The 18,480-nt window shown below is 42.3% G+C and overlaps 1 protein-coding gene across 1 annotated transcript in view; it reads right to left on the reverse strand.

The window, feature by feature from the left end:
• Window positions 1-18,081, reverse strand: part of OXCT1 (3-oxoacid CoA-transferase 1) — a 68,103-nt gene extending 50,022 nt beyond the window's left edge. Inside the window, exons 1-4 of the mRNA XM_048504342.1 lie at window positions 18,019-18,081; window positions 14,933-15,041; window positions 12,292-12,382; window positions 1,493-1,628 (exon numbers count right to left, since the gene is read on the reverse strand). Coding sequence (XP_048360299.1) covers window positions 1,493-1,628; window positions 12,292-12,382; window positions 14,933-15,041; window positions 18,019-18,081 — 399 coding nt within the window. The remainder of the gene's footprint in view (window positions 1-1,492; window positions 1,629-12,291; window positions 12,383-14,932; window positions 15,042-18,018) is intronic.
• Between the last annotated feature and the right edge of the window lie 399 nt (window positions 18,082-18,480).

Here is an 18,480-nt window from a genome sequence, read left to right on the forward strand (position 1 = left end):
GCAGTCCCTCCACTATGTGAAGATTCTTGCTGGCTGGTGAATACATGCAAAAGGGCTTTGTCAGTCTGGGAAAATTCAAGCATTCACTTGGTAAACAGTTTTACCCACAGAATGGCAGCGATTATATTTATTCCAGAGTTTTCTGATGATGGTAAGTGCTATACTCGTTTCAACAAAAAGATGACAACAAATGTGTATTTTGGTCCTACATTTCCTGGGCTTTCCTTGTAGCAGAATACATTAGGGCAATCCTAAATATTATATGCCCATGAAAAAAAAAACTGTTTTATTTGGGATTAAATTTAATTAAAGCAGTCCTAAATTGTGATTTTTTAATTTTGTTGTTGTGTTTTTTAATGTTTTCATGTATTTTATTCATATTGCAAGCCAATCAGAGCGTTGGAAGAAGAAAGGCAGCTAATAAATATTTTAGATAAATACATTTCCACAGCTTCCTAGCCTCCCACAACCTATTAAAGAATACCTGCATTGCTATTAAAGAATGCCTGGCTATTTAAAAAAATGCCTGCAGATTGCAAAGTTGGTAATGTCATATTCAGAGTACACACTGGACAGTGTTCAGGCACGCTGGCCTTCTTAATCTGCATGAACCAAGAACAGAGGCATAGCTCCAAGGGGACAGGGGGTGCATGCAAGGGGGCACCAGGCACGTGCCCCTGTGGGGGTGTGGCAAGGGCATTTTGGGAGCGGGGCAGTTCCAGGGCGGGGCCGGAGGACGCACCAGTGCACCGGGCGCTTTTCCCCCTTGCTATGTCTCTGGCCAAGAACGTTACTTTCAGCATCTCTTCAAAGTTATGCACTGCGAGAGAAGATGCATAAGCAATGGGAAAGTTATTTTCAGGGATGTTATTCGTGACGGTCTACATTCAGAATCTTGAATGCAGTGACGAAACCGATGGGGAAAACAACTGTCACTTTAGCCGCCACTCCCATCTATGCATTAGCTTGTAGAGGTGCCTATGCATTGAGCCATTTAGACATTCAAATTGCTCCCATTGACTATGACGACCTGCAGCACTCAGACTGATTTAACATTTACAAGCTGTATTTCTATGGATGGCCGAGTCCCACTACAATTTTGCAGGTATGAACCACTAAGTAGAACGTGCTACATATTCATGGGCTTTGAATTCACAAGCATGCCGTAAGTAAACAACTTAAAAATATTTCAGAGTTAACAACCATAAAAGACATTAATATTTTTAAAAAAAACCCTAAAACTGAAGTGGAATAATACTTTCAGCAAGCTGACATCTATACATATGCAATATTTCTCCAGTGTTATTCTAAGATGCCGCTTGCAATGAAGAGCAAGCACAGAATTTCATTACTCTGCAGTCTAGTCATGTGACTTCTGCTGCAGTGCAACCTAAACATTGGATCTGAGGAAGAAGCCAAGAGGGCAGCTATTTGTTGTAAGAGGCTACCTCCCCTCCCCCCACTTATTCACCCCTTGAGGACAGCATTTTACCTGTGGCGTAAGCTCAACTTCCAGTTCTCCAGATAAATACTGCCGCTCAAATTCTGCATTCTCTCCAACATAGGATGAGACCATGCGCTTGATTTGCTTGGTTTGAAGTAAAAGGCCGAGCCCAAAATTGTCTACTCTGCATAGGAAAAGTAATTAGACAACTGTCACTGCCAGAGAAGAGTCACAACATATCATGGAAATGGGGTCAGGGGGATGCAGCCCTTGGTTCTCCGTTCTGGAAGGTTGCTCTGGTCCTCCACTGGCCTCCTATTTCAGGTTATAAAGGCTTAGTCATTCAAAATAACTATTTTCCAAAACTAAAAAAAAGGAAATATCACCTAGCTCCGTGGTGGCGAACCTATGACACTCCAGATGTTCATGGACTACAATCCCCATCAGCCCCTGCCAGAATGGCCAATTGGTCACACTGGCAGGGGATGATGGGAATTGTAGTTCATGAACATCTGGAGTGCCATAGGTTTGCCACTACTGACCTAGCTTGATAGTGAGTGGGACAAGTAGGTATGTAAATTCTGCTCATAGGATTGACACTCATTAGGTGGGGCTTGTGTAGGGATTGTCGGTCACTCCTGGGCGTCAGTGAGGGATGGGGCAGTTAGAGTTGGGAAACTCCTGAAGAATTGAGGATGGAGCCTGGGGACGACATGGACCTCTGTCAGATACAATGCATCACAAGCCACTCTCCAAAACATCCATTTTCTCCAATGGAATTGATTTCTGTAGTCTGGATATGATTCATGGGGATCTCCAGATCCTACATGGACATTGGCCTGGATAGATCTCCCAGAATCAAAACTGATCTCCAGACTACAGAGATCAGTCCCCCAGAGAAAACACCAGCTTCAGAGGATGGACTCTATAACACTGTACTACAGTGAAGCCCCTCCTCTCTCCAAACTCCTCCCTCCCGAGGCTCCACCTCCAAACCTCCAGGAATTTTCCACCCTGGAGTTGGCAACTTTATTTGCTCATGTGCAAGGGTGACTAAATTGTAGCTTCCCATATTATCATCATCATCATCCTCATCATCACTACTACTACTATTATTATTTTATTAAACTTGAACAGTATTATTCAAAGTATAAAAAAGGTTTGTCTAAAATTTTACCTATTATGAGGATATGTGTTCAAATTGCGAAAAAAAAAGATAATCTACAGTACAAGTTTTTCATATAATGGCTCGGCTATAACTGTGAAACCCTTTGGTTGCTAAGATGTTGACTGAACATTTGTGAAGAAGTCTGTCTACCAAAAGGGCAACTAGTCTCCTGGGTCCACACACTGAAGAACCCTAGGCCTGGCTGTGGAAAGGAGTGACAATTTGGGTTAGGGAATATAATAATTTTATTTGCTTCATATATAGCTAGAGTTGCCAAGCCATAGAGTTGCCAAGCCATAGAGTGATTTCCAGAGAGATGTGACATCACTTCCAAGTTTTCCCAGGAAAGGGCATCACACTGTGTGTGACAGCAGCTTTTCCCCCCGACTGCTGCTACCGCAGGAGAACTGACTCCAAACAGATTACAATTCCCCTCATACACAGAACACACAAAACAGATAAAGAATTAACATGCTTCCCAACTACCCCTGAAATCCCAAAATACTGTATCATGTACACACACACCCCTTAAATTCTTGGTTTATTTTTCAGTATCATGGGATACAAGAAATATAAAAGCATTAACGCATTGAGGACAGAGAAATTAGCTCAAAAAAGCAGCTAATCTTCAGTAGGCACAACTGTGAAGGAAATATTCAGGTGTCTTTTCTGCCTGCTTTGGGAACACAGAAACGGCTGACTAGGAAACTGTAATTCATCAGAGGTCAGAGAGGAATTAACAATCAGAGATTTATGCCTGTAATTATCAAGGCCTTCTCTAATCTTGCATCAGCAATACCAAGCCTGAACAGAAACAGGATTAGGACTCAAGATGAGATTTCAGACTTTCCTGTGTCAGCCAGCCACACCAATGAAACACTTCACTGTTTTTGGAGGCCTTTTTTCTTCATCAAATGTTGTTTTAAAAAGAAGAATTAAACCTGGAAAGGAAAGAAGCACTTCAACTGCCATTTAGTCATGCGAATATCATAATAAGGAGTGTACCAAGTTCTACAATGGTCTTGAATGCCTACTTTTTATGTAAACGCTTTATTTCACTCACCACACCAAGTCATCATTGTTTTATTGCTTTATAGCTATCTGGAGCAAACATCCTCAATCCAACATAAAATCTGATTTTCAGAGAGCTGTAGGCAGTGGTGGGATTCGGCCAGTTCGCACCACTTCGGAAGAATCGGCTGTTAAAATGGTGCTTGTAAACAACCAGCTGTTAAATTATTTGAATCCCACCATACCACCGGAACCGGTTGTTAAATTATTTGAATCCCACCACTGGTTGTAGGCATAACATAACCAGGACTAGCACAGGGTTAAGATGTCTCTAGATTTAGACAGGTGGGAATGAATGGTAGGAAACTCGCGCTATTGCTTTGCACTACTAAATTATCCATCAGAAACAATACCGATTTGGATGGACCACCAGTCAACTCTGTCAACAATATACTTACAAAAGCCAGCAAGCAACAAAAATATAGAGCTAGAAGGTACCAGTCACAGCTCACAGTTCAGGGAGGCTCATAGTTTGCCACCCACCAGTAGCAGCTGTAAGGTCTGCCAAAACACCAGCGCAAACAGCCAATGACATTGCTCATTTTCTTGGACCATGGGGTGCGTGCCATACTGGGGCGAGGGGGGGGGGGAACGGGACATGGATAACTCGGCAAAGAGCCAACTTTAGTTGCCAAACTATGGTGTATATTGGTCTAAACATAACTGGCAGGCAGACAACAAAACAAATCACTGTATTCAAGATGTTCAAAAGCAAATATTTCAGCAGGACTAAACTCAGGCATGCAGAGGAAAATGGCACCCAGGCTGTTTCAGGTCATTTCACCATATTTTTGCCTTGGATAAAGTTTCATGTCCCCATTGACAGATGCTTTTATATCAAAGCAGCAATAACTGGAGGTAGAAAGGTGGCATGAGGGGGGAAGGGGTGTATGCAAAGAATTATCTTCCCTTTCTGTTCCTCCATGGACATTACAATACATTGGGGGGCATTGGGGAAAAAAGGACCTATGAATTTTGTTTTCTTTTGGAACAAGTTAAATGCTTTTAGGGCCAAGCTTTATTCACACAAAATGGATAACAGGATTATACAGAGCAGAATTTGGGAACCTGGAAATATCCCCAGATGTTTTAAGAACTACAGTTCCATTCCAGCCCTACCAGCATTCCAATTGGCCATGCTGACTGAGCTTGATAGAGATTATTCCTGAGTATCTGGAAAGCTATGTTCCCTACCCCTTCTCTAGAACAATCAATTCTCAACCTTCCTAATGCCGCGACCCTTTAATACAGTTCCTCATGTTGTGGTGACCCCCAACCCTAACATTATTTGTGTCTCGGTTCCTAAGACCATCGGAAATATGTGTTTTCCAATGGTCTTAGGTGACCCCTGTGAAAGGGTCGTTCGACCCCCAAAGGGGTCGCGACCCACAGGTTGAGAACCGCTGCTTTAGAGTCCAAGCAACACATACTTAGGATGTGTTGCTTAGGATGGCTTATGTTTCTTGGCTGCGCTTAACATACCAGGAATAAAAGCCACTCTTTATTTATATGCTGTGTCACATGTTTCAGACAATACTGCAATCACAATAGTCAGAAGTCTGGTGAGTGAAATCTAATAGGACTGCAAGCAAAGGTTCATTACAGAGCATTCTTAGGCAGTTAAGTCAACCTTAAGCTTGGAAAATCACGTGGGTGTTTCCAACCCTCATTTGTAGCCTGAATATCATACAACTTTGTCACTGTTTGACTCCTTAAAGCCTCCATACTTTAGCAACACTAAGGTAAGTTAACCTGCCAGGACTCTTAAACAAGCACTTGATGGAGAAAGAAAGGCCAGTTCTGAAATACGACTGCTGTTAATTTTAAAAAATAAGAAAAATGTTGATAGGATTTTTTTTAATAATTATCAAAGTTGAGGTGTGTGAATGTGCATGCATCTATAGATACACCTTTGTACATATTCCCTAGCTTCAGTTGTGTTATCTTTCAATCTTAAACTGCAGGGTTTTGTTGTAGCAAATAGGTGACATACGGGTAAACACTGAAGTAGTGTATGGCAGATTCTTACCAAATTTAACAAAACTACTTTTTTGACTCAGAGGCTCATTCCACACACGCAGAATAATGCCCTTTCAAACTGCTTTCAGTGCTCTTTGAAGCTGTGTGGAATAGCAAAATCCACTTGCAAACAGTTGTGAAAGTGGTTTGAAAACTCATTATTTTGCTTGTGCGGAAGGGGCCAGAGTGTCAATTTGCCACAATTCCTTTCTCTCTGGGGCTGATTCCGCATAGACTGAAAAGCAGAATGGCAATGATGTGAAAGCAATTATAAGCGGCACTTTACACCATTTTAAACCTGACCTTTTACACCCACATTTTCCTACTGTTTTCACGCAACGAAACTTGCAGCCGCATGCGGAATCCAGCCACAAATCAAGGAAACCTCTTATTTTTCCTTGCAAAATGTAAATTTAATCAGTCAGTATACGTTTTGCAGCTCTCAAAGCAATCTGTGATTGCACATCAGTTTATTCAGGGGTAAAATGGTAACCTTTTGTGAAATGCTAGCTGCAATAATTCTATTTGGATTAGAAGATGGAAGTAATATACAAAAGGTTCTCTCTCTACAGAAAAACAGCTGAAATTAAGGTAACCTCACTACTATTGACTTGCTCCTACAGGCATTTCTTAATCCAACTCTGTGAATGGAAGATTTTCAGATAGAGCTGGATGAGTCAGCTGCTCCTGGAAAGTTCACAAGTGGTTTATGACTGGTATTTACCCCTTTTTATCTCTAGCATCTGACAAAAATATATGCTCTCTGAAAACAGAGCATCTACTCTCATCTATCATACTGACAAATCTATTAATGAGGCTATAACTTATAAACTGGAAGGGAAAAGTAATTCCAAAGGAGCAGCAGTGGCGTAGTGGCTAAGAGCAGGTGCACTCTGATCTGGAGGAATCGGTTTGATTCCCAGCTCTGCCGCCTCAGCTGTGGAGGCTTATCTGGGGAATTCAGATTAGCCTGTGCACTCCCACACACGCCAGCTGGGTGACCTTGGGCTAGTCACAGCTTCTCAGAGCTCTCTCAGCCCCACCCACCTCACAGGGTGTTTTTTGTGAGGGGGGAAGGGTAAGGAGATTGTAAGCCCTTTGAGTCTCCTACAGGAGAGAAAGGGGGGATATAAATCCAAACTCTTCTTCTTCTTAATTAGGCAGAATATAAATTATCACACTCTCTTCAGGAACTGGCACAGTCTGCCTCATGCTCAAGACATCACAGAGAAACATTTCCTCATTTCTATTGGTTTTATCCTTAACAGTCCAGGTGCTCGGGAGCAACAGCCGCAGAAGGCCATTGCTTTCACATCCTACATGTGAACTCCCAAAGGCACCTGGTCGGCCACTGCGAGTAGCAGAGAGCTGGACTAGATGGACTCTGGTCTGATCCAGCTGGCTTGTTCTTATGTTCTTATGTTCTTTATGAGTTCTTCTTGGGCTCACTTCTGTTATTCTAGTTCTCTTCTTTCAGGTTTCAAGATGACCCCACATGAACTTCTCACAGCCATCAGATGAAACACAGGAATAGGTTGATCCAGGCTCTCTGGAATCCTTACACTTGTGCCAGGACCAACTGGTACAAAATTAAAAATAACCTACGCAGAAATCCGACACTGTCACCAGCATGACCTGATGAACTCTTTGTTGTTTTTTGCCCAGTCACTGTGGCCATATGGCAAATGCACAAATGGCAAGAAGCCCTAGAGCCCTTTGGGGATGAGGTGTCCTATAAAATCGAAGGAAGGAAGGAAGGAAGGAAGGAAGGAAGGAAGGAAGGAAGGAAGGAAGGAAGGAAGGAAGGAAGGAAGGAAGAGCAGGCGAGCGAGCGAGCGAGCGAACGAGCAGACGAGCGAAATGACGAGCGAGCAGGAAACGAGCGAGCAAGCCAGGAAACAGTGAAACAGAGTGAAACGAACGAACGAACGACAGGCTGAAGACAAAACGAGGCTATTTTCTGTACTGTTGAAGGCTTTCACAGCCGAATTCAACTGGGTGTAGTGGGTTTTCTGGGCTGGACACAGCATGTAACAGACTTCCCTCTGTGATACACCTCTGAAGATGCCAGCAACAGATGCAGGCAAAACGTTAGGAACAAGATCCACCAGATCACGGCCACACAGCTCGGAAAACCCACCACAACCAGAGGCTATTTTTTGTACATATCAGCCTTAAACATATACTCACACACATATGGCAAGCAAGGTCACCATAACTCTTGCTGAAGAGAAAATTATTGGGTAAAACGTTTTCAGAGTTTTGCACAAACAAGCAAAGTATGTGAAACTGGGCAATATGCACCAAAGCAAATTCCTATTTTGAAAATCAAAATAACTCATTAAAGCTATTCTTTCTACAGAGAAGGGCAGGCAGAGGTCAGCAACTTGCTGAGCAGTCAGACGGGATCAGCAGCAATCCCACAGATGGTTACCATTTCAGAAGATCATCTCAAGAGATTAGAAAAAATTAAACCGAAAGAACACCAGTCTTCAATGAAAGTTCACCGTATTAGTTCCACAGACATCAATACAGACCAAAGCAACAGACCAAAGCAAGCCCAATTGTCTTTTGATATTAAATGCCAGGTCACTATTAGCTTGGGAGAAGGGTTGCATAAGGAGCAGAGTAGACAGGTTACATTGAAGAAGGGCTTATATTACAGAAAAGACTCAGCAGTGTGAACAGTTCAGCAGTGGGTTAAGCTCTCAAAGAAGCCCACAGCTTCTCCTTCCTTAAGACTGAAGGAAAACAAATGCTTTACAGCAGGAACGGGAAACACACAGACGGCGTGTACGAGAGGTCCACCAATGACTACAGGCCATGATGACTAAGGGGAATTTCCTTTCTCCCTTTAAGACACAGTGCGATGGGAGTTGGAGGGTGTAGCTTGTTGGGTCATATGTCTTTGTGTTAGTTTTCTGCAAAAAAGCTAACAAAAGTTTATTTCCTATTTGTAACACTTGGAATGGAGGGACCTGCTGATTCATTCTTTTTTCATGGAATTTATGCATTAACTGCTGCCTCATCCTAGTGGAAATGTAAGTTGTTGAAACAAGCATTTTTATTTGGTTCTGAGCCAAACTGGCAGCCAAGGCTCTGAAACCTGGAAGTGTGTACTTTACTATTGGAAGCGATGCCTACTATAGTCTGTCTCAGAAAAAGATATTAGTAGGGCTTTATACTCAACATGCGAGATCTTCTTTGTTGTAGAATGCTTTGCCTGGGTCCCAGTGCCTACCTAGTCCGGCTCCCCCCATCCGTTTGAAAGTAAATGAACTATAAATGTTCTTGAAGCAAAGAGCCATGTTCAATAATGCACAAAATAATGGTTTTGACAATTAAAGTGTGTAAAAACGAATGATAATTCTCATATTCACTTGGCACTGTATTCTAATATGGAAGCGTACAATTTTCTTGCATGAACCTCAACTGACCGTACTAACATCTTTTTCTGAGGCACAGTATACTGCTCTAACTGTCCCCTTGCCGAACCAGTTAAACCAGCTTCACATACAGGGCAATGCAATAGTCTACCCTAGAACTAGCTGGAGCACGGAAAACTGTAGCTAAACTCTGCTGCTCAAGGTAGGGATGCAGTTGGTGATCCAGCCAGAGTTGGTCAAAGACATAACACAACACAGAGGAGATCTGAGCTGCTACCTGCATCCTGGACTGAGAAGTATCCCAAATGCATACCTGCTCTTTAAAAAGAAGTGTTACTCCATTCAGAGCAGGTGGACATCCTCTACTGGTTTTACTATCAACCAACAGCACTTGGGTCTTATCAGGACACCGCCTCAGTTTGTTGCCTTGCATCCAACCAATCACGCAGCAGTGGCGTAGTGGTTAAGAGGAGGTGCATTCTAATCTGGAGGAACCAGGTTTGATTCCTCACTCTGCCGCTAGAGCTGTGGAGGCTTATCTGGGGGAATTCAGATTAGCCTGTGCACTCCCACACATGCCAGCTGGGTGACCTTGGGCTAGTCACAGCTTTTCGGAGCTCTCTCAGCCCCACCCACCTCACAGGGTGTTTGTTGTGAGGGGGGAGGGGCAAGGAGATTGTAAACCCCTTTGAGTCTCCTACAGGAGAGAAAGGGGGAATATAAATCCAAACTACTACTACTACTCCTCTTCCAAGCGCGACTAGCCCATTTGTGTTTGCAAGTAGCCCGTTTCACACATGTTGCTTAGTATTGCTGTTTTTGTTCTGATAAGGTTAATACTTTAAAAATTCTCCACTGCTCAAGTCTTTACTTAATAAAATTCCCAATCCTCCTCCATTGTTAAAAAAAAAGATCCTATGTGCATCTATAAGGTAAAACTGCACACATACGCACAGCAGGGTTCCATAGCAAACAGTTTTGAAACTAATCAAAGGGTATATTATGAAAGAAAAAAAGCAGAACTGAAAACCGTTCAGAATTACTCGGTTCTACAATGGTTCCTAAATATTTCACCCACAATGAATTCAGAAGTACAAAATCCCAGTGTTTTGTAACAATTATAGTAAAGTGACTTCACTCACTAACTGTAACGCTTGCCAAATATCAGGATTCTCTGAAAATACCCCTACTATTACCAAACAATATGCTGTGAAGTTTCCAGAAACAACGCTCAAATTAGATAATGGCAACAGATGGAAAGTGTTTTAATGGTGGATAAAAGAGATTTATCTTATCACTCAGGTGCAGTGTCAATAGAGATAAAAGATAAAATGAGGGAAAAGCTTGATTAATGTTTAACCCCCAGATGGTTAACACTCAAGGAAAGAAAGTTGGGATTGAAAACCTCGTCATGTCCTTTCGCACTACACAGCAAGCATCCAAATCCCTCTGCTATGGTATTTGTCCTGCTACAGTACTTGGTGGTGTGGTACTTGCTACACAGACTAAGTACGATGACAGTAGTGCCACTTGCTGAACTTGTGGAATCAGCACAGACTTGGATTTCATCTAAAGTTTCTGGCAAACAAGTTCCTTCTGGCAAACGTGACCTCTCTGATTCCCATTACTGCTGCAGTCCAAAATGCCCTCCGGGACGCAAGCAGTGGATTGTCGTGATTATGCACAGATAAAACCTTCTTTCATGCATCACCTTCTCCCATTTTCCATACCCACTTTCTGGGCCTCTGTACTCCCTCTTCTATCATTCACAAATTTCTGCAAACCTTTTATGGCTTTCTTTAACTAGAGTTTATTGTGGCACCTCCATCTATAGTTAAGAGTTAGGATAGCCTGAAAAATGTTTTTCCAGGTTACCCTTCAGCTATAACAATCCCTACATTTAGACATAATCGCAAACTACAGAATAGCCATACATAGAAGGGAGGTGGAGTCCACACCAGGGGAAAGAGGGGGCAAATGCAAACCATGGCATATTTGTACATTAGTGTTGGAAGTTCACACATATGATGTCCCAAGTGAGTTGTGAAACAGTTGTGGCTGCTGCCTGAATATTAGTATTTTCCCAAACACCCCATTATTCAAGCACCACAATCAAAGCGCAATGTAGGAAAGCATTTTCAGTTGTTGTTTTCCATAATCAGGAATCCCCTTACTCTGAACTCTATATATCTGCCAAACCCCAAGCTATCTACTTCTATTAAGCCTGAACATTTCATGCCCATAGATAAGGAAACGTTGTTTTTAATTACTTGTATTTTAAGTTACCACTTATGAGGGTCATTGAGTTACCACTTAGTGACTCAGAAAATTTACCACGTCAGGTCTATCAGCAGACTTCCAGCTCCCCCTCAAGCTTTTGGCAGCAGCCCAATTGTAATTTTAAATTTAAATTTTTATGTTTTAATGTAGTTTATCTATGTTGTGCCAGCATGGTGTAACGGTTAAGAGCAGGTGTATTCTAATCTGGAGAACTGGGTTTGATTCTCCACTCCTCCACTTGAATGGTGGAGGCTTATCTGGTGAACCAGATGTGTTTCCACACTCCTACATTCCTGCTGGGCAACCTTAGGCTAGTCACAGTTCTTCGGAACTCTCTCAGCCCCACCTACCTCACAAGGTGTCTGTTGTGGGGAGAGGAAGGGAAAGGCACTTGTAAGCCACCTTGAGTCTCCTTACAGGAGAGAAAGATGGGGTATAAATCCAAACCCTTCTTCTCTTCTTCTTCTGTTCACTTTCTCTCACCTTTTGGTAATTTGTTGAAGCTCAGTATATTAAGGATCTGCTTGTTAAAACCAAGGACTAGAATTCTCTTTGTCAAATGCTCCCTTATTTCAGAAGAGCACCCCTCCTGAGAAATGATTCGCACTTAGACCACACATTTGACAAAATTAACTATCCTGTGCTACAACAATGATAATGCCACATAATTGTATAACAGCCCCAAAGCATCTAAAGGAAAAATAGAAGAACATAACCAGTTACAGTTCAGGGCACCAAAGACCTCATTCAACTTGCACAACATGGTCTCAGCATGCCAAGCTGAAAGAAGGGTTCTTTCAGAAAGATAGTTCAGATATCCTTTTCCCTATTCAGGCATAGCAGAATATTTATTAATTAATTAGTTAAAGTGGATTGCAATTAAATCCTGTATCAACAGTATTCGCAAAAAAGGCCATACATACCCAGCATTGTTACTGACAGCGGTTATCCCTTTTACACCGGTCTTCAATAAACCCGCTATGAGGTTCTCAGGAATTCCACAGAGCCCAAAACCTACACAATACAAACAAATTGTTCAGTAGCAAGTCATTACATTCTAAAATGAAAAACCCTGGAAATCTACTAGTCAGGAAAAGACTTCAGATAAACATGAGGGAACCCCATCCCCAGAGGTGGGATCCAGCAGGTTTTCACAGGTTCCCAAGAGTAGATTACTAATTATTTGTGTGTGCCGAGAGGGGGTTACTAATTGGTGATTTTGCCACATGATTTTTGCCTTAGTTACGCCCCTCCTCTCAGCAGTAGCGCGCAGAACTTGAAGCAGTCTAGCAGGAGGTACACAGGCGTGCGTGGCAGCCTGCGCCTGCGTGCATTCGTTTCCCACCCAAGGACTGACGCAGCAACTGCGTCCTTGCCACAGCCCCACCCAGGAATGCCCCGCCCCCGGAATGCCCGGCCATGCCCCCGTTGTGCCCCGCCCAGCCCCATTGGCGCTACGCCACAGTTTGAATCCCACCACCATGGGAACCTGTTACTAAAATTTTTGGATCCCACCACTGCCCATCCCCATCTCTGGCTCAGGAAAAAGGGTCTCTCACCATTTTTTTTTTTTAGCAAGCAGCCTTCTTGCTCAAAAGTCCAACACTATACAAAAGAAACACATCCCTCTGCAAATTATCTTGAAGGCCCAATAATGGCCACAAATCACAGCTAGCAAATAAACCAATCCAGAATTTGTACAACCACATTAAAATGGCCAATACAAGGATCAGCACAGGTCAGAACCTGATTAAGCAGCAATGTGTACTTTAATCCTTGTTATCATCTCTACATGAAGAAAACAGGAAAAATTCAAAATCTTAAATCAATAATAATTAATAAATAATTAATAATAAAATGCTTATTGAAAAACTGGTTGACCAGAAATTCAGTTGTTCCTTTCCTTTTAACAAAAGCCAGCCTTCTGTCAATTTTTCTCCCCCTCCCCAATTGGTTGCATGTAAACCCTACTCCTTTCTCATCGTATTATCACAGATTCCGCATCTGTAGGGCCCCTTCCACACCTGCAAAATAATGCATTCTCAATCCACTTTCACAATTGGTTGTATGAAAAAAAAAATTTTTGGCTATTCGATAAAATAGCAATTTTGCTATTCTGTAAAATCCAGCTGCAACGTGCATTGCAAGTGGATTGGAAGTGCATTATTCTGCAGGTGTGGAAGAGGCCTGAAATGGTGCCCTCCACTTTTCCCCCTTTTTGGAATTACTGGTTTCTAACATCTCCTCTTCAGCAACAGAACTACATAATGTTTCCTCTCGTATATTCTGGTCACCCTCAGATGTTGATTTTTCCAGAGCAATTATCTTAGTAATGAAGGTACAAGTCTGGAATCAGCAAGTCACTTTCTATATGTGCTACACAAAAAAATACATACACTTCCCTGTCATCTGTCATCCCTTAACACCTCTCACTTTTTACTCAGATTTCATACAAATTCATTTTTAATACACTCCCACCTTTAACCTAGATCTGATACAAATTTGCTTTTTTATATGCTAAGAACTCCACCCATGCCACCTACATTCTGAAGATCTGACAACCCAGAAACTTTACAAGCCTAACCTAGAATGACTTTTATGCTTGTACACCTTCATACTGCAAGGTTATAAAAAGAAGTTTTAGTGCCACAGTTACCCAATGGTGAAGACACACATTTGTTTATGCAAGTTTATTTAGAACATTTTTAAGCCACCTTTTCACTCAGTTTAGGATCTTCAAGTTGGTGAACAATGGAAACATTAAAACAAGATTAAAAACACATATAAATATATAAAGATTAAAAGAGAACACAAATACATGAATAGGAGGAAGGGTCAATGAGAACCAGAGAGGGAATACCAGAGAAACTGAGAAAGTCTTCACCTGCTGGAGGAAGGCAATGACAGACACACCTCCCTGGTGATGGAACTCTATAATGTTGGTACCATGATCAAGAAAGCGCTTTCTCGGCTTACCTGCCAGCTGGACTTCTAGCAGAGGCACCCAAACATGATCACAGAAGCTAGGTAGGTTCATATGGGATAGGTATTATTTAAGGTATGCTAGCCCCAAGCTGTACACCACTTTAAAGATCAATACCAGCATGTTGAATTGGGTCCAGAAGCAGATTCAGAGCACATCCAGGTGGAATAAAACTTGAACTATCCACTCTTTATTACCCATTCTAGCTAAAATTCAGGTCACAGAATTCCATACCGGTTGTAGCTTCTGGACACTTTTCAAGGGCAGCCCTGTTTAGAGAGTGCTGGAGTGTAATCTAGATAGAACGACGGCATGTACCACAATGGCAAGGTATTCCCTGTCCAGGAAGGGCTGCAGCTGCCTCACCAACCAAGGGTGGTGAAAGGTACCCTGGCCATTATTGCTACCTGTTAATCCAACAGAAGACCATGATCCAGCAGCACCCCAACCTACAAGCCTGTTGCTTTAGATAGAGCGCAACCCCACCTGAGAACAGGAGACACTTCAGATTTACAGTCATAGAAGAAAATAGTTTGAAGAACTGAACAAGTCTAAGAACAATGGCTTCAACCTTCACTTACCACCAACAAGAAGTGTTGATCCATTGGGTATGTCTTTCACCGCTTCCACTGGATCAGTATAAAATTTGGTGTTGTAACAGTTGCTGGTGGAGAAATAGCAGCCGCAAGTCTAGAAGAGAAGGGGGGGGGTGCGAGGTAGAAGTCGGTACAATATTATTTAACCACAATAATGAAAAATTGCTTGTTCGCATGTTCAAAAGACAAAATGAACAAGGAGCAGCAGTTACAATTCCCAATATAACTACAATGTATTTGAGAAGGATCACAGAATCATGGAGTTGGAAAAGACCACAAGGGCCATCCAGTCTAACCCCCTGCCAAGTCTCTTGTCATAGGGCATGAATTCCAGACCTTTTACCTTTTTGGTCTCCCTCCTCTAGCCATGCTGCAGCTTGTCAATATCCTTCTTCAATTGCAGTGGCCAGAAATGGACACAGTATTCCAGGTGAGGTCTTACCAACACACAATAGAGTGGTACAATTATGACGCTCGATCTAGACACCATACTCCTGTTGATGCAGCCCAGAATAAATATTTATTTATTTAAACCTTACTTTGCTCTCCAGTGAGGGCCAAAGCGGCTTCAATGTTGTTCTCTCCTCCATATTATCTTAGAAACTGAGAGGCAGAATAGGCCAAGTTCACCCATTAAGCTTTCTTGGCAGAGCGGGGATTCAAACCGCCCAACTCTTGGCCCAACAACCAATGTACCACATTAGACTTTGATCTAACTGTATTTGCACAGTTGTACTTTTCAGGATTTGTAATTACACACAGAGAGAGACTAGTCTTGATCTATGTATTCAAAAGGCAATAGATAAACTACCATTTCAGAGGAATGAATCACTACAGTCAGAGCTCTGCACTTGTTGAAATATCAATCAGATAGAAGAATTCACTCGTAATACTGTGGCAGAATTTGGTGTTATGAGGATCTCTACTTTTTAAAAAGTAATTTTCTAGCCCTTCTCGCTGTGAAGACACCTAGGACACCAGGTGAAATGCAAGTTAAAAGGTTTTTCTCAGGAAAAGGTTTTTTGCATCACTATCTTACTCTTTCTTTTTAACGAGAAATGCTGAGAGTTGGGAGGCCATTTAGCTAGGATATTTCCACCGAAGGAGGAGGAGGAGGAGGAAGAAGAGAGAGAGAGAGAGAGTTTGGATTTATATTCCCCCTTTCTCTCCTGAGAGACTCAAAGGGGCTTACAATCTCCTTGCCCTTCCCCCCTCACAACAAACACCCTATGAGGTAGGTGGGGCTGAGAGAGCTCCAAGAAGCTGTGACTAGCCCAAGGTCACCCAGCTGGCATGTGTGGGAGTGCACAGACTAATCTGAATTCCCCAGATAACCCTCCACAGCTCAAGTGGCAGAGCGGGAAATTAAACCCAGTTCCTCCAGATTAGAATGCACCTGATGTTAACCACTACGCCACTGCTGCTCCTTTGGAATGTCTCCCTTGGGAGACATTCCAAGGGTCCTTTTATGAGAAGGAAGGGAAGGAAACAGGTCACCCGACCCACATAGTGAGCCAATACTTGCAAAAAGAGCTCGCCTTGCACCACCAGATGCCACATGGAACCATGCAAAGCAGCCTCTACATGGGAGCCTGACATGAGATGGCCAAGATGCAGGTGACGCAAGGGTTGGAAGGCTGGGCTTATTAAAAGAACAGTGACATCAGGGAAATGGAAGAGAAACTGGTAGGAGGAAGTCCAGATGCAGCACAGTCAAAGCACAGAGGGGTGATGCAGAAGGTCAAACGATAAGAAAGCACTGTGACTTTCAGGAAACAATTTTGAACACATTCCTTCCTCATTACTGTCACTGGGTAATAAGATGCCAAAATGAAAGCTTAGCATTCACAGTGCTTGTAAGCGTGCATTAACCTGTTACAGGGTTGAAGGCTTAGCTAAAGAATGGATGACACTTTGAACTTTTTTTAAAGGGAAAAGGAGACCATAGGAACCAGATCATCTCCTGCACCAATCCTAATTTAAGTGGTTGCCCATGAGCTTTGAGAATTCAGAATCTAATGGAATGCCACAGCGACAGCAAGTGTATTTGCTGACCAAAATACACAGCACAAGGAAGTAAAATGCATGAATCATTAGTCTGCACATGCTTACACTTTAACTGGAATCATTTAGAAATATTTGAAGAATAGGGGAATTCAGAGAGTTGGGTCAATCTCTTCTGTTCAGAATTTCTTACAAAAAAACTGTGAGAGGAAAATATTTCAAAGGAAAAGCATGCTGGTTGGCAGCAGAACAGTTAGATTTGAGTCCAGTAGCACCCAAGGAAACGTAATGCCTCTCTTTTAAGTTTCTCATTTTTCATTCTCATAATTAACTTTGCTCTTTCTGTGTGCGTCAAGATCCATCCTGCTATCACATTTTTATCCTGTTCTTTCTCCAAGGAATAAACACGGTTCTCTTCCTCTCCGCTCTTCTCTCACACTCAACTCATGAGGTAAACCTGGCTGAGATAGGCTGACCAGCATGTGGCCAACAGCATTTATCACATTTCCGCTAGCCTGTTAAAGGAGACACCTATATTGAGGATGGAGTAATATTTCAATTCCATCACTCGCTGGCAACAGCAGAATTAATTGACCACTTTAATGCCTGAAAACATGAGGCAGGTCTACTGAAAAGACATGTCCAAGAGATGTTTAAGATAAATGCACACGTAACAGTGTTTCATTCAATAAAGTATGAAATACAAAAAAGCAAATAAAAATATATCAAGAATAACTGAAAGATTATAATTTGTTCACAACTTCTCTTCTACTTAAGAATAAGGTTACTGAAGAGGTGGAAATGAGAAGTATTACAGACACCAATATTCTTAAGCAATATCAACTCTGATTCAAGTCTGGATTTTCTCAGGGACTCGGAAGCCACAGCTATGACTTCTGTTATCAGTTCCCACCCTGTTAAGAAACTTTCTGGAAGTTCCTTTCCTGCTGAAGCAATGAGGACAAGAGTCAGCAAAATTATGAAAAGCAGGCATCTCTGGGGCAAGGGAGGATACTGGGAATGTGTTATTTTATTTTGGTTTTATCTTGCAACACTTTACTTCTTACTGAGCAAGCTTTCATCGCAGAGTGGAGATCTGAATCTGGCTCCTCCACAAGCAACTCTGGCATTGTTGTCAGTTTCTACTGGACTCAGCTCTAGTTGTTCTACCTCACAGGGTTGTTGTGAGGCTAAACTAGAGGAGCGGAGAAAAGGATAAGACCGTCTGGATTCCCAATAGGGAGAAAATAAGATTCTCTGTTTTATTGCAATTAACTTATATGGCTTTGGTGTTATTGCTGTGCACAGTGTAGATTGTGTAAATGACTGGAACCTGATGGTGGAAAGGGAAAACAGTCATTTACAAAAGCACAGTTCTAGGATTCCCAGTTTTTTTAGCATGTTTTGCAGCTGCCTCTTCAGCAACACATGGATATGCAGCACTGGTCATATTTACCTCAAGGCCATAAAAAAGCAGATTCCTGTAAATTCAGCTCTCAGAAAAGGACCAGGAGCTGTTTCTTGGACAG

Source organism: Sphaerodactylus townsendi, linkage group LG07 (assembly GCF_021028975.2).
Source record: "Sphaerodactylus townsendi isolate TG3544 linkage group LG07, MPM_Stown_v2.3, whole genome shotgun sequence".
Classification (NCBI taxonomy): Eukaryota; Metazoa; Chordata; class Lepidosauria; order Squamata; family Sphaerodactylidae; genus Sphaerodactylus; species Sphaerodactylus townsendi.